Raw genomic sequence first — 13,496 nt, forward strand, 5'->3', positions numbered from 1 at the left:
ATTATTGATGTTTTTAGTTCATTTTTGCTTTAGATTAGTGTATTGGTCGTTTTTATTCTCAAAATACTTATCTAACCTTATTGTTTTTTTTCTCAAAATACTTATCTAACCTTATTGTTTTTTTATTGTTGGTGGTAGACAGTGGTTTGAATAGCGGACAGACAAAGAATGTCGAAGAGAGGAAGACCTTTTAAGAGCCAACCCACCCAAAATGAAGGTGAGTAATGTCTTGGTTTCCAGTTTTCAGAATTACATGATTCTGCATATTTATTCGACGTTTACTTATACATTGTGGTAGGCAGAGGTGTACGTTATGTTGGTTTTAAAATCTACATCTATCGTTTTCATTGAATGCTTTTAACTTGTTTGAACTTTCTACATTGATTGATTGCTTTTGTACCTTATGGATTTGAAAGGATTTTAACATTAGATTACATTTATATGAAACATTATTTATATCCTCGTATACATTATTTATATCCCCTTATTTATACCACCTTACGCATGTACATTATAGCCATTAATATGATACATTACTGAAATGGATGTACATTATATGGCACGTTATGGATAAAAAAGTATGTTTACATTACTGTCATTTATGTTGATACATTATTTAAAATTTGCTATACATTACGTTTCATTAATGTGATACATTATTAATCATTTTTTTATTTGTTTTGTGGGACAGGTGCGAAGCAACCTAGGGTGTCTTATGAGGAAGCCATGGATGATGTAATTCCACTTGCACTAGTCCAGAAGTTTCGGCAGCGATTGGCCGAACTGAATGAAGAGGCAAGTAGAGTGCAAGAAGAAGTGGTGCAAGCAAAACGTAGAGGGAAGAAAGAGAACCATCTCTACTGTCGGAGGTCCCCTACTGAGTTTCTGAATTGTTTGAAGAGGCTTAATCCATGTTAAATTGAAGTCGTGCACGAGTTGGGGTTCGGAGCCATTCTGCACTTCAATATAAAATATATTCATGGATACTTAGCGCATTGGATTCTCACAAGCGCGTCATTCACAAGGCCTATCCACTTCTTAGTGTTGAGTTAAATAATAACTGCATTATATGCCATTTTGCGTACATTACTCATATGTTACATTATTCATTATTGCTTTAGCTATAATACGTGCAGTATATAAACATTGTGGTACATTATTGTTCATTTTATTATATTCGATAATCTTTTTGCATTATATGAACTTGTTTGTACATTACTGCTTTACATGGGTAATTTATAAAACAAATTGGTACAGTATTGATCTGTTGATATGTTCATTATTGTTCAATTTATTATATTCAATAATCTTATTGCATTATATGAATTTGTTTGTACATTACTGCTTTGCTTGGGCAATTTGTAAAACAAATTGGTACAATATTGATCTGTTGATCTGGATTATTTATTGTATCAAAATTGAATTTGTTTTTATAAGTGCATTATATGGGTTTATGTTTACATTACTGGTATGTTACATCACTGATGCACCCGTTTAAATTACATGATTTATGTTGGATACATGAATCTGTTTTTTTGCAATTAAACATGACACAGTTTGGTGGTTATTTGTCAGTATGTGGACAGGGTTGTTCACTACCGGCGGAGATCCGTGCCTGGCCCACAATTAAGGGTTGGACGTCTGAGGCTCTGAAACAAAGGCAGGATGCAGAGGTTAACCAATTTGGAACAGGGAGATGCACTTACAAAGTGCAAGGTTCCAAAAATGGCAACACAAATCAGAAAATGTAGTACCCATGTGGTAACAATGCCTTGGAGGAACAATGAATGGTCGTTGGAATGATGATCTGGATTCTTAATTGAAACTTAGTTTTGTTAACTTGAAGTCTGTTTTTGATAACTTATGTTGGAAGGAAACAAACATGAATGACTTGAACCTGTTTTGTTGGAAGGAAACTTTGTGCTACACATTCAGGATATGAATTGGAATTTGATTGCGTTATTAATTTTTGAAATCAGTAACTCTCGACATATAATTGACAGTTTGTATACAACATCTATGTAACTCAAACTATTGTAATGTACAGAACAACATAAATAATGTACATGTTAAACACATAAAAACATATATCTAATGTACTATATCTAAATAATAATGTACAACAACCGAAAGTATATTTGTAATGTACTATAACTAAACAAAAATGTACAATACTTCAATAATGTAACAAAAGTCTATAATAATGTAACAGTTGTAAATAATTAAACCATTAGTGTATTTTAGAAACAAAAAGAAGACAGAGATAATGTATTTACGATTAAAACCCAAAATCCGCAAAACAAAACTGGCAATGTAGTTTGCTAAAATAAGTCAACATTTCCTCTTGTCCTTCCGCAGCTCTTTCTCGTTTTCCATTTCTTTAAGCATTGGACAGTTTCTAGAGTCGTGATGGCACATCTCATCGCAAGCCTTACACCGTCGAAGAGGCCTACTAGTCTCCTTTATAGCCTTTTCTCTCTTTGAAATGAGACGGCTCTTCAGAGCTGCTAGCGTGGCCCTTCGTTTTCACAATATCCGGAGGATGGACTTCAATCATTCTCCACTTCTCCAAGGCTGACATTGTAGGAGTTCCAGATTGAAGAAAATTACAAACTTCTTCAACACCAGCTACAAAAGCACGCAGCACACAGTAACACCGTCCGTCTTCCTCATTCCTTGTTTGCGAGTATCAAATCCAACAGCGCGGGCACATATATCGTAAAACGCGTGGGCAAATTCTAGTGATTAGAACTCTTGACCAACGACGGGCTTCAAGTCTCGAACATTTAGGTACAACCAGTACTGTATACAATACCAACAAAAAACAACAAAACCTCTCAAAAGAAATATACATCATAGTATAATCATCGTACATTACTGAGTAAATTACATACATTAAACTGAAGTATTCTTACATTAAATTTATCGCTTAGTACTACTCCCTAGCCGAGATGATAACTAAACCCTAGATGAATGACTGAAACTCGCGGCATTGGCGACGGTTGTGTTACTTAGTCCGTACTACACCTTAGCCCCAAGGATTACTAAACCCTTAGGGGATGGATTTAACTTGTGCCAAAAAATCAAATCCTGCCAATGATACATTACTAGAAAGGGAGAAAATACATTACAATACAATTATGGTACATTAAAATCCTTCTGAAAGCTGCCAATACTTGCACAATAATTACATTCGACAGCAATACATACAGTCAGATTAATGCTAGCCCTACGTTGAGATTAATCCTATAGTATTGTAACTCAATCACGGCTACTGTGTTCTACAACTACAAGTAAACCCTAATGGAATTGAACATTACTGACAGCAATACATATAGTCAGATTCACAATAGATATTTCAAGAAATTATGAACGATTACTCCAACTAAACAGTATTTGCAGTTAAGAACTCGGATTAATAATCAATGACGGCAAAACATCAATTACCTTCTTCCATTGGTGACAAAAACGAAAGCAATGAACGAGTTCTACAAATAAAATATTTTTGTGATGCAAAAAAAAAAAGACAGACGTCTTCAATTGAAAAAAGACGACAGCAATTTCTTGAGAAGGTCTTCAATGGAGAAAAAACAATGAGGGAGAGAAGAAAAAACGATGAGGGGGAGAAGAAAGATTGTAGGTGTAATATGTAGAGAAACTGTCGTAATATTTGATAGAGATAATCAAGGAACTTATCATAACTAACTGATTTGTGTATACCTATAATGACCTTTTCGAATTTTTTTTAATATTTTAATTAAATACAAGTGGCACTATTTTTGGCCATTAGATCTTCAAATGTTGCGGCTGAGATTTAAGGAGAATGTTGAACAATAATTAGAAAAATGATATGAATACATCCTTTTATATATATATATATATATATATATATATATATATGAAAGTGGGACCCACATTTCACTAACTTATTCAACTCACTTTTTTTATATTTCTTAAAACTCGTGCTTAAACCAAATATGACTTCTATTATGGGACAAATGAAGTACTATAACTCCCAGTGTCCCATCATAAGTGACTGTATTACTTTTATATGATAAATATTTTAAATTATCGAATGAATTTTAAGAATTATTTTGAATCCAAATGAATTCATATCTTAATTATTCAATTGAACCTAAGATCAAATAAATTACTATTTAAATCTTTAATTATTTTGAATTCAAATTAATACATTTAGATCTCATTTATTCAATTGAAACTTAAGATTAAATAAATTTTCAATTGATCCATGATCAACCGAATTGTAAAAACAATTGAAATTTCCAATTCAAACATTAAATTATTCAACTTCATTTGGAATGCTAAATTGTGTTGACATATTCAATGAATCGTATTGATATATTTAATATATTATATTGACATTTTAATCCAAAATCCTAATTTTGGTAGTTTTCTAATCTTTTTAGATTTATATAATAATAAAACGAAATTACACATGACAATTTATAGACCATTAGATCTCTAAATATCTTATAATTTTAAATTAGTTATATTTATCAATTAAATGTTGAGTTAACAATTGATCACTCCCCGTAGTATAATCTAACAATAAAGTCTTATTATCATGGAAAATTCATAAAATAGTTTTGAAATAAATTTATGCTGTACTACATGTTAATATTATAGTTTCAATTTCAATAGATTTTTTTTAATTATAGACTACATAAAAATGTCTCAATTAATTTAGGATATCAAATGATTTAATTCACTTTCAATGTTAATCTTACAAGTTGTTTTTTTGGTATATTGTTAATATTGAAATTCAATTCTATGTAAATATGAATTACTTGCATATCAAATTAAAGTATTTTAAATTATTATGGTTAAATGTATGCTATTTAAATTTATGTAATAAAGTTGAGATTTAGTATAATAGTAACAAATTTAGTGAATAATTAAATTAAATTCGTATAGAAAATTATGTGAAGATTAAATAATTTTTAGTGCATTAATTTGAATTACTATGAAAAGGAACACTCTTTCACCTCTTCATCGACATTTCCCCCCACATTAACAAAAGGAGTTATTCTACATCCCAAATGGCCGACGAAAAACCAACCATAGAATCATCAAGCAATAAGATACGAACATGCAAGAATGTAACTGTTGCATTCAAACTCAACGGGGGAATTACCCATTGTGGTCACGTCTAATGAAAGTCACGACCAGGAGTAGGGGAGGCTACTCCCACATAACTGGAAAACCAGCCCCGCCACTGCCAGGAAGTGAGGAGTATGAGGATTGGGAGGAGACGGATCTCATCGTCTTCTCCTGGATCGTGGACAACATCGAGACAGACATAATCACGGATTTCGCCCATCACCAAACATCCCAGGCACTTTGGGAGAGCCTTGCCGTCACATATGAGAGTGAGGCGGACCTCTATCTTGTATACGACCTGGAGGACAAGGCAAATACGATTAGACTGGGAGATATGGTCTGGAGACGTATTATCGAAAGATCCATGGAATGTGGATCAACATCGATCGGTGCCAGAAGCAATCGATCGACTGCTGTGACTAAGGGGTAAGCCAATTCCGAGTGTACTCAAACACCAAACGAGTACTCCGGTTCCTCGCGGGACTGAACGAAGAATATGAAGGAGTCCGTCGAGACATTCTTAAAGAGGTGTCACCACCCCCCGATAGAGACCGCCTACCGCTGGGTGAAGAAGGAGGCGGCTCGACTGTACTGATTCCACATCTAGGGGGATCGGTCACAGGCTCGCGGAAACTCACGGCCGACAACCACCGCCCACCGCTCGGGAAACAAACCGGTGGATAAGTCAAAACTATGGTGCTCCCAGTGCGGGATGCAAAAACACACACGGGAGACATGCTTCCAACTGGTAGGATATCCCGATTGGTGGGAGGAGAGGCAGACGGCGAGGGCCAAAATGACAGTCGGTTCACCGCCGGGAATGAGACGGGAAAACCAAATCCCGAAAACCGGGAGGCACTGAATGGGCGAGGGAAGCAGAAGGAGGTAGGGCCAGAAGCCTCCGGCGGAGGCGGAGGCAGCGGAGTCGTCGGAGCCGGCAATTTTACCGAGAAGACAACCTGGAATGAGAGAGGGGGAGGCGGCGCAAATGGAGGTAAAGGGTTAGGGATTCACAACCCTAACCCTAGCAGTTTTAGTATTTTTCAAAATGTCCCCCATTATTTCTGAAAATTAGATAAAATACCCCATGCTTTGCTGAAAGACCCTCCAATTTATGATGAATTACATGATGAACCTCAATTTATGGATTATTGTGCAAAAAAACCCTGATGTCTCTAGAACTGTCCAAATTAGTCCTATTGAACTTCAAAATCAGTCTGAGCCCCTTAGATCGTATTTCCGCTACATATATTGTGAAAAATGGAATTGAGGGGGAGAAAAATGGATGGATCTTTGATTGTAGGGCCACTGACACCATGACCCCAAATAATGATGATTTTATTAGTTTTGGTGATATTATTAAGACATATATACAGACTGCTAGTGGGGAATTAATCACTGTAGTCGGGGCGGACACTATTGAAATATCCCCGTCTTTGAGACTTTCAAATTGCCTTTACGTTCCTACCTTGTCCCAGTGATTGATGTCTATAAGTCATGTGACGAAGGAATTAAATTGTACCTTACTGATGCACCCCGACTTTTGTATTTTGCAGGATATTCGGACGAGGAGGATACTTGGGCGTGGCACTGAGAGCCAAGGACTCTACTACGTGGACGAGATAGCTCAACAAGGAAGTGTGATGCTGGCTCACGGGTCCACGAAAAGGGAGATTTGGCTTTGGCACCAATGACTGGGACACCCCTCCCCTGGTTATTTAATTTACTCTTTCCTAAACTTTCTATTCCGAAGGATTTTGCTTGTGAGACTTGTGTTTTGGTCAAAAGCCACAGACAATCGTTTAAACCTACGAATACTTGTATGAATTCTATTTTTTCCCTTGTTCATGTTGATGTTTGGGGTCTTACACCCGTTGTTGGTGAGAATGGGTTTAGATATTTTTTGATATTTGTAGACGATTGCATTAGGATGACATGGATATATTTTCTAAAGCACAAATCTGAGGTACTTGATAAATTCATTCTTTTCTTTAAACTTGTTCAAACCCAATTCCAGACCACTATAAAAACCTTTCGATCTGACAATGGGAGGGAATTTGTGAACTAAAAAATGACTGACATTTTTTTACCAAAAAAGGGCTTATCCACCAAACTTCCTGCCCATATACACCTGAACAAAATGGGGTAGCCGAGAGAAAAAACTGAACCATCCTTGAGATCACCCGAGCCTTGACGATTGAATCCAAAGTCCCCAAATCCTTTTGGCCCGAAGCTGTCGCCACCTCGATTTTCCTTATAAACCGACTCCTCACAAAAATTCTAAAAAAAAATCTCTTCATAATTTGACCAAGCTTACCATGATTCTCGAACATTTGAACCTCCAGCCCAGAGTTTTTGGATGTACAGTGTATGTCCATATCCCAAAACACGAGAGAACCAAATTATCACCTTGTGCCACCAAATGTGTCTTTGTAGGTTATGGGGTTAATAAAAAGGGGTATAGATGCTATGACCCAAGCACACGAAAAGTAGTAACCACAATGAACTGCAATTTTTTGGAAACAGAATTCTTTTACCACACCAACTTTAGTAGTCAGGGGAAGAGTGAGTCAGATAAAACTTTTGACTACCTAAGTTGGTTTGTGCCTCAGTCAAATCTCTCCAACGAGGACTCAACAGAAATGGTTAGCACGACCATCGAGCATGTCTCTACCACAAAGTCCTCTCAACCACCACCGCCTGATGATCCTCCTCAACTGGTATCCGAGGCAACTGAGGTAATTCTAGACCCTCCTCAAGAAAATACTCTTCCTAACGGAGCACTCGGGGAGTCCCACCAAAAAGATACTCTCCAGAAAAGATAGGAAGAAGGAGTCAGTATACTGTTGCAAATTTTTCACAGGCAAACCTAACTAAGATGGCGAGAGCCTTTGAGGCGGCCCTCTATGGGGGAGAAGAAATTCCCTATACTGACTTCCCATCCCACTGCCACGTCACTAGGACATCCCCTCCTATGTTCGCCCTTCCCACTAGGACATCCCGCAATAAAAAAAATCATACATTTACAAATAAAACAATTTACATTTACGGAAATAAAATTTGACGTCAACCCCTCAGAGTCCAAACCTCATACATTATTCGAAAAAATTACGGGAAAAATTAACAACTTCATCGGAAAAATTAACAACTTCATCGGAAAAAACATACATGATTCGAAAAAAAATTGCATACATGTTAACACAAGTGGTGCGAATGAAATAAAATTCGACGAGCCGTATATATAGAGTTTAAAAAAAAATTAAAAACGGGACGTCCGACTGGACGCCACAATGGCGGACGTCCGCCCGCCCGTCGCGCCGACGTCCGAGGACACCCGACGTCCTCACGGGACGTCCGTATCCGACCCTAAACGCCACAATGGCGGACGTCCCGGTCGCCCGTCGCGACGTCCGACCGGATGTCCGACCGGACGTCCGCCATTGGAGATGCTCTTAAGTTAAGTCACCAATATGTAATACTATTAATTGTATTTATTTTGATAGTTTTCGTTGAGATTCTTTGCGTCGACGCCAACGACCAGTATATTTAATTTTTATTGTGAAAGTCAAAATGGATTTCTGGAATTTAATACTCCTTACATAATGCTTTGGTGCCCATTATAAATTTTTATTATAAACATAACTAATGGTTAAACTTATGTTAACCAATTAATCTTATTTTTATAAATTTCTAATCGAAACTACTAATTAATCTTATTTTATAAATTTCTAATCAAAACTAACTTAACTGATTTTATATTGTCATGGACACAACTCACATTTTCAAAAGAAGGAAATTAAATAATGTTCTTAAGAAAGTAGCTCTTTTGTTAAATAACAACTTGACGATGACCTTGAATTTTATTAATTTCCGGGTAACAATAATAATAATATTAAAAAGAAGATGTGATATTTGATGAGCTACAAAATGACAATCATAATATCGTCACCTACAAATTTTAATTGGAATCTGTATATTTTAATTAAATTAGTGCAACATTTATCCTCATGAGCTTATTTTTAATTTGTCATTTTATATTAGCATTTTATATCTTTTGGGGGACTGATTCCTTGATACCTCTCACTTCTTTCTTGCTTGCATATGTTTTCCATTTTATCTACACATATAATGTCCATAATATTGATAAATATAGTTGATTCAATCGCATATATTTTCTTTCTTATCGCACATTTTATTTGAGAATAAGCGAAGTAATACGCTAACATTTCTACAAATATCATATTTTAGTGCGCTTCACGCAAAAAGATTTATTCTTTTTTTACTCCTTTCATTTGCGAAAATATTCTATTTTATTCTTTTATTACATTCACCATTTAAAATCTGATTCATTTTATATTTTATTTTAGATAAATAGACTCTATATTCTACCTGAGGTGGACCCATGTACAATGGGGTGGGGCTAAAACCCTTAATAAAATTATTTTGAACATTTTTTCTTTTGTAAATTTTTAAAATTTATCTAAAATTAATGCAAATTATTTTGTAAAAACCCTATAAATAATCTAAAACACCCAAAAAAATATACTTTAAACGAAGTTTAGAAATCACAACTCGTATCGTTGTTTATTTTGCATCCACCCCTCCACTTAATCATTACATTCCAGTTCCATAATAAAATTAATGTATAAAAGTAGAATACATGTTTTATTAACTTTTTTATATATATATTTTGTTATAAATTCAAACCATTTTTTAAAACTAGTATGGAGTTTAAATGAGACTATAAATAGCGGAATAAGGATATACTCAAAATTTTCAGTCAGAAAATAAGTTTATTAAGCACTTATACTGAGGACCATAATTATTCTTAGATCATAAACTTAAAAGAAATATTAATCTTGTTGTATTGAAGGCAACACCATAATAGTATATTAATCAATCGTTAATGCCCTTGTTAAACCGTAGGTAATCCACAAGTTTGATCATCAACTTAAATATAAAGAAACTTTACTAATTATCTCTAATTACTGCTAATACACTGTTTTCACACAAAATTAAACAAGCCGTCTCTGTCTTAAATGCGTCTACACTTTCGTAGTAAATTCCACTTATTAATTTTCATCTCACAAATCTGGTAAAATACAGACAAATGCTATTTTGCACCTCTGAATCTGACCATTTTTATCCTCTTCTCTCTCCACTTCAATAATACTCTACTCTCCTTAAATTTTCCAAAATCATTACACACACTTAAACGTGAAATATACACACACACATATTTATATTTATATTTATATTTATATTTATATTTATATTTATATTTATATTTATATTTATATTTATATTTATATTTATATTTATATTTATATTTATATTTATATATGCGCACACACAATAGTGCTCTGCCTTCTTATTCTTGCCCAACTTGTCTCTCTGTTCTCCCATTTCTTTGTTGAGTTCTAAAACAGAGCAACTCAGCTCCGAAACAGGGAAGACCTCTCGAGGTAAACACCCCAAATTTTTTTGGAAACAAAATATCTTCCTCATTTTGTCCCTTCTTCCAATTTTGATGTTTATCGCTTGATTTGATTTGGGGATTTTTTTTCATTATGTTACTTAATTAAGAAAATTGTTTTCGATTTCGTTTTAAACATACAAATCTTCTATTTCTTCAAAAATCTGCGTTTCTGGTTTTGGGTGGATTTTGTTAATCAATGAGACATTAATTGGTAGTAGTATCATTTTTTTTCCCGGGGATTTTTGAAATAATTTTTCTTGCCAATTTCCGTGGAATATCTGATCTTAGATTTACTCGGATCTGTATGTTTTTTTGTAATGATGGCAGCTTTTATTATCACAGATGTGAGAATCTAAGTAGTTCAAGAAAAGTGCGTTTTTTTTTTATTTCCTACCTTTTCGGTTAAAGTTTCATGTGTTTGCTGTGATGAAATTTACTTTGCCCAAGTCTTTTTCATTATAATCCTTGAATGTATTAGCAATTTAGCATATTATATCTTTTATTCCCCATTGGGTTTTTTTTCTATTATTCGAGTATATATTCTGAATTTTCAATTTTTCATTTGCTGCCTGGTGAAGATCGCTGCAATTGCTAGGAACATCCCTAATTGTGTTTTTTAATTCATCTTTACAGGTGGGAATGGAATTTAAGTAATGTTTCCCCTTTTCCATAGCTCAAGATCCAATTTTTAAAACTTTTTTGTTGGTGTTGGTGTTGGGGTTGGTGTCTGGTGTGGTGAGATGATGATGTTTGAGGATATGGGGTTTTGTGGCGATCTCGATTTCTTTTCATCTGCTCCGGTGAAGGAGGCAGATGTGTGTGCTCTGCAGTCGGCGGATGCGGAGGGCGGTGTGGAGGAGGACTACACGGACGATGAGATCGACGTCGATGAGCTGGAGAGGAGGATGTGGAGGGACAAGATGCGGCTGAAGAGGCTCAAGGAGATGAGCAAGGGGAAGGAGGGCGTTGATGCTGCGAAGCAGCGCCAGTCGCAGGAGCAGGCGAGGCGGAAGAAGATGTCGAGGGCTCAGGATGGGATCTTGAAGTACATGTTGAAGATGATGGAGGTTTGCAAGGCTCAGGGCTTTGTTTACGGGATCATCCCCGAGAAGGGGAAGCCCGTGAGCGGAGCCTCTGATAATCTGAGGGAGTGGTGGAAGGATAAGGTGAGGTTCGACAGGAATGGGCCGGCTGCTATAGCCAAGTACCAGGTGGATAACGCCATCCCTGGGAGGAACGAGGGGTCCAGCCCCGTTGGCCCGACTCCTCACACCTTGCAGGAGCTCCAAGACACCACCCTTGGCTCGTTGCTGTCTGCTCTGATGCAGCACTGTGATCCGCCTCAGAGGCGTTTCCCGTTGGAGAAGGGCGTCCCGCCTCCATGGTGGCCGACCGGGAAAGAGGAATGGTGGCATCAGTTGGGCTTGCAGAAGGATCAAGGCTCCCCTCCTTACAAGAAGCCTCATGATCTAAAGAAGGCGTGGAAGGTCGGGGTTCTGACAGCCGTGATCAAGCACATGTCTCCCGATATCGCCAAGATCCGGAAGCTCGTGAGGCAGTCCAAGTGTTTGCAGGACAAGATGACGGCCAAGGAGAGCGCGACGTGGCTGGCCATTATCAACCAGGAGGAAGCCCTGGCTCGGGAGCTCTACCCCGACCGCTGCCCGCCCCTCTCTGGATGTGGCGGCGGCAGCGGAACATTCGCCATGAACGACAGCAGCGAGTACGACGTGGATGTCGGCGACGAGGAGTCCAACTTCGACGTGCAGGAGCAGAAACCACCTGCGACGCTCGGGCTATTGAACATGGGGATGGATAGGTTTCAAGATCGGCTTCCGATTCAGCAACCATCTCACGCCATCAAAGACGAACTCATCACCAACTTAGACTTCTCGAGGAAAAGAAAGCCCGCATGCGAGCTCAACATGATGATGGATCAGAAGGTGTACACGTGCGAGTTTCTTCAATGCCCGCACGCTGAGCTCTGCCATGGCTTCTACGACCGAGCCTCCCGCGATAATCACCAGCTATCTTGCCCTTACAAGCAGTTTGGGGTTCCTAGTTTCAGCATTAATGACATCAAGCCAGTCATCTTTCCTCAGTCCTTTGTCCAGCAGAAGCCCGTGAACCAAACCCCGGCCCCACCCTTTGACCTCTCCGGCCTAGGGGTTCCAGAGGACGGGCAGAGGATGATCAACGAGCTCATGTCCTGCTATGACAACAATGTGGTAGGAAACAAGAACACGAATGCAGGCAGCGCCCCCAAGGACGGCGGCTACCTCCAAACGCAAGGAATGGTGATGGACGCCAGCCTATTCGAAGACGACCACAACAACACCAACATTCATCACAACCCTACAATGTTCCGGGCAGCGGATCGGTTCAGTCAATGTAAGGTGTTGAACACACCTTTCAACACCAACCCTACTGATCAGAATTTGCAGCTAATGTTCAGTTCTCCGTTCAACATACCGGCGGTAGATTTCACCGAGAATTTCGGGCCGAGGGATAATAGCCTGGCAAAGCAGGATGTTGCAATGTGGTACTAAAAGTAGTCTCAATACATTTTCAAAGGTGGATTTTTTTTTAATCTTCGCCTGCCTTTTTCTTAGTTCTTACATGTTGTGGTGTGTTTCCAATGTTACTAGAGTTTGAAGATGTTATGTAATAATGAATGTGGGGATTGTGTACCATGTCTTTAAAGTTGCTTTGGTAGATTATAGATGTTACATAAATAAGGTTGTTTTTATGGATATTTTGGTGTTAGGTTAAGGTCAGGCAGAAAAAGGATAAAGTTGAATGTGGATGGCTGTATTTTGTTGACTCAGGAACTTGGTTTGTGATTGTGAGTGTATTTGTGTTTGAGTGGCCACAGCTGTAAATTGTAATGGAATTG

The 13,496-nt window shown here is 37.5% G+C and overlaps 1 protein-coding gene across 1 annotated transcript; it reads left to right on the forward strand.

The window, feature by feature from the left end:
• The first annotated feature begins 10,432 nt into the window (after window positions 1-10,432).
• Window positions 10,433-13,427, forward strand: LOC121752303 (protein ETHYLENE INSENSITIVE 3-like). The gene is made up of 2 exons (XM_042147298.1): window positions 10,433-10,586; window positions 11,234-13,427. The coding sequence occupies exon 2, from the start codon at window positions 11,341-11,343 to the stop codon at window positions 13,147-13,149; it is 1,809 nt and encodes a 602-aa protein (XP_042003232.1). The 5' UTR covers window positions 10,433-10,586; window positions 11,234-11,340; the 3' UTR covers window positions 13,150-13,427.
• Window positions 13,428-13,496: the final 69 nt, after the last annotated feature.

This window comes from Salvia splendens, chromosome 10 (assembly GCF_004379255.2).
Source record: "Salvia splendens isolate huo1 chromosome 10, SspV2, whole genome shotgun sequence".
Classification (NCBI taxonomy): domain Eukaryota; kingdom Viridiplantae; phylum Streptophyta; class Magnoliopsida; order Lamiales; family Lamiaceae; genus Salvia; species Salvia splendens.

Excerpts from the sequence above, each read along its gene's own strand:
- LOC121752303 (XM_042147298.1), top strand. The coding sequence starts at position 11,341 with ATGATGATGTTTGAGGATATGGGGTTTTGTGGCGATCTCGATTTCTTT.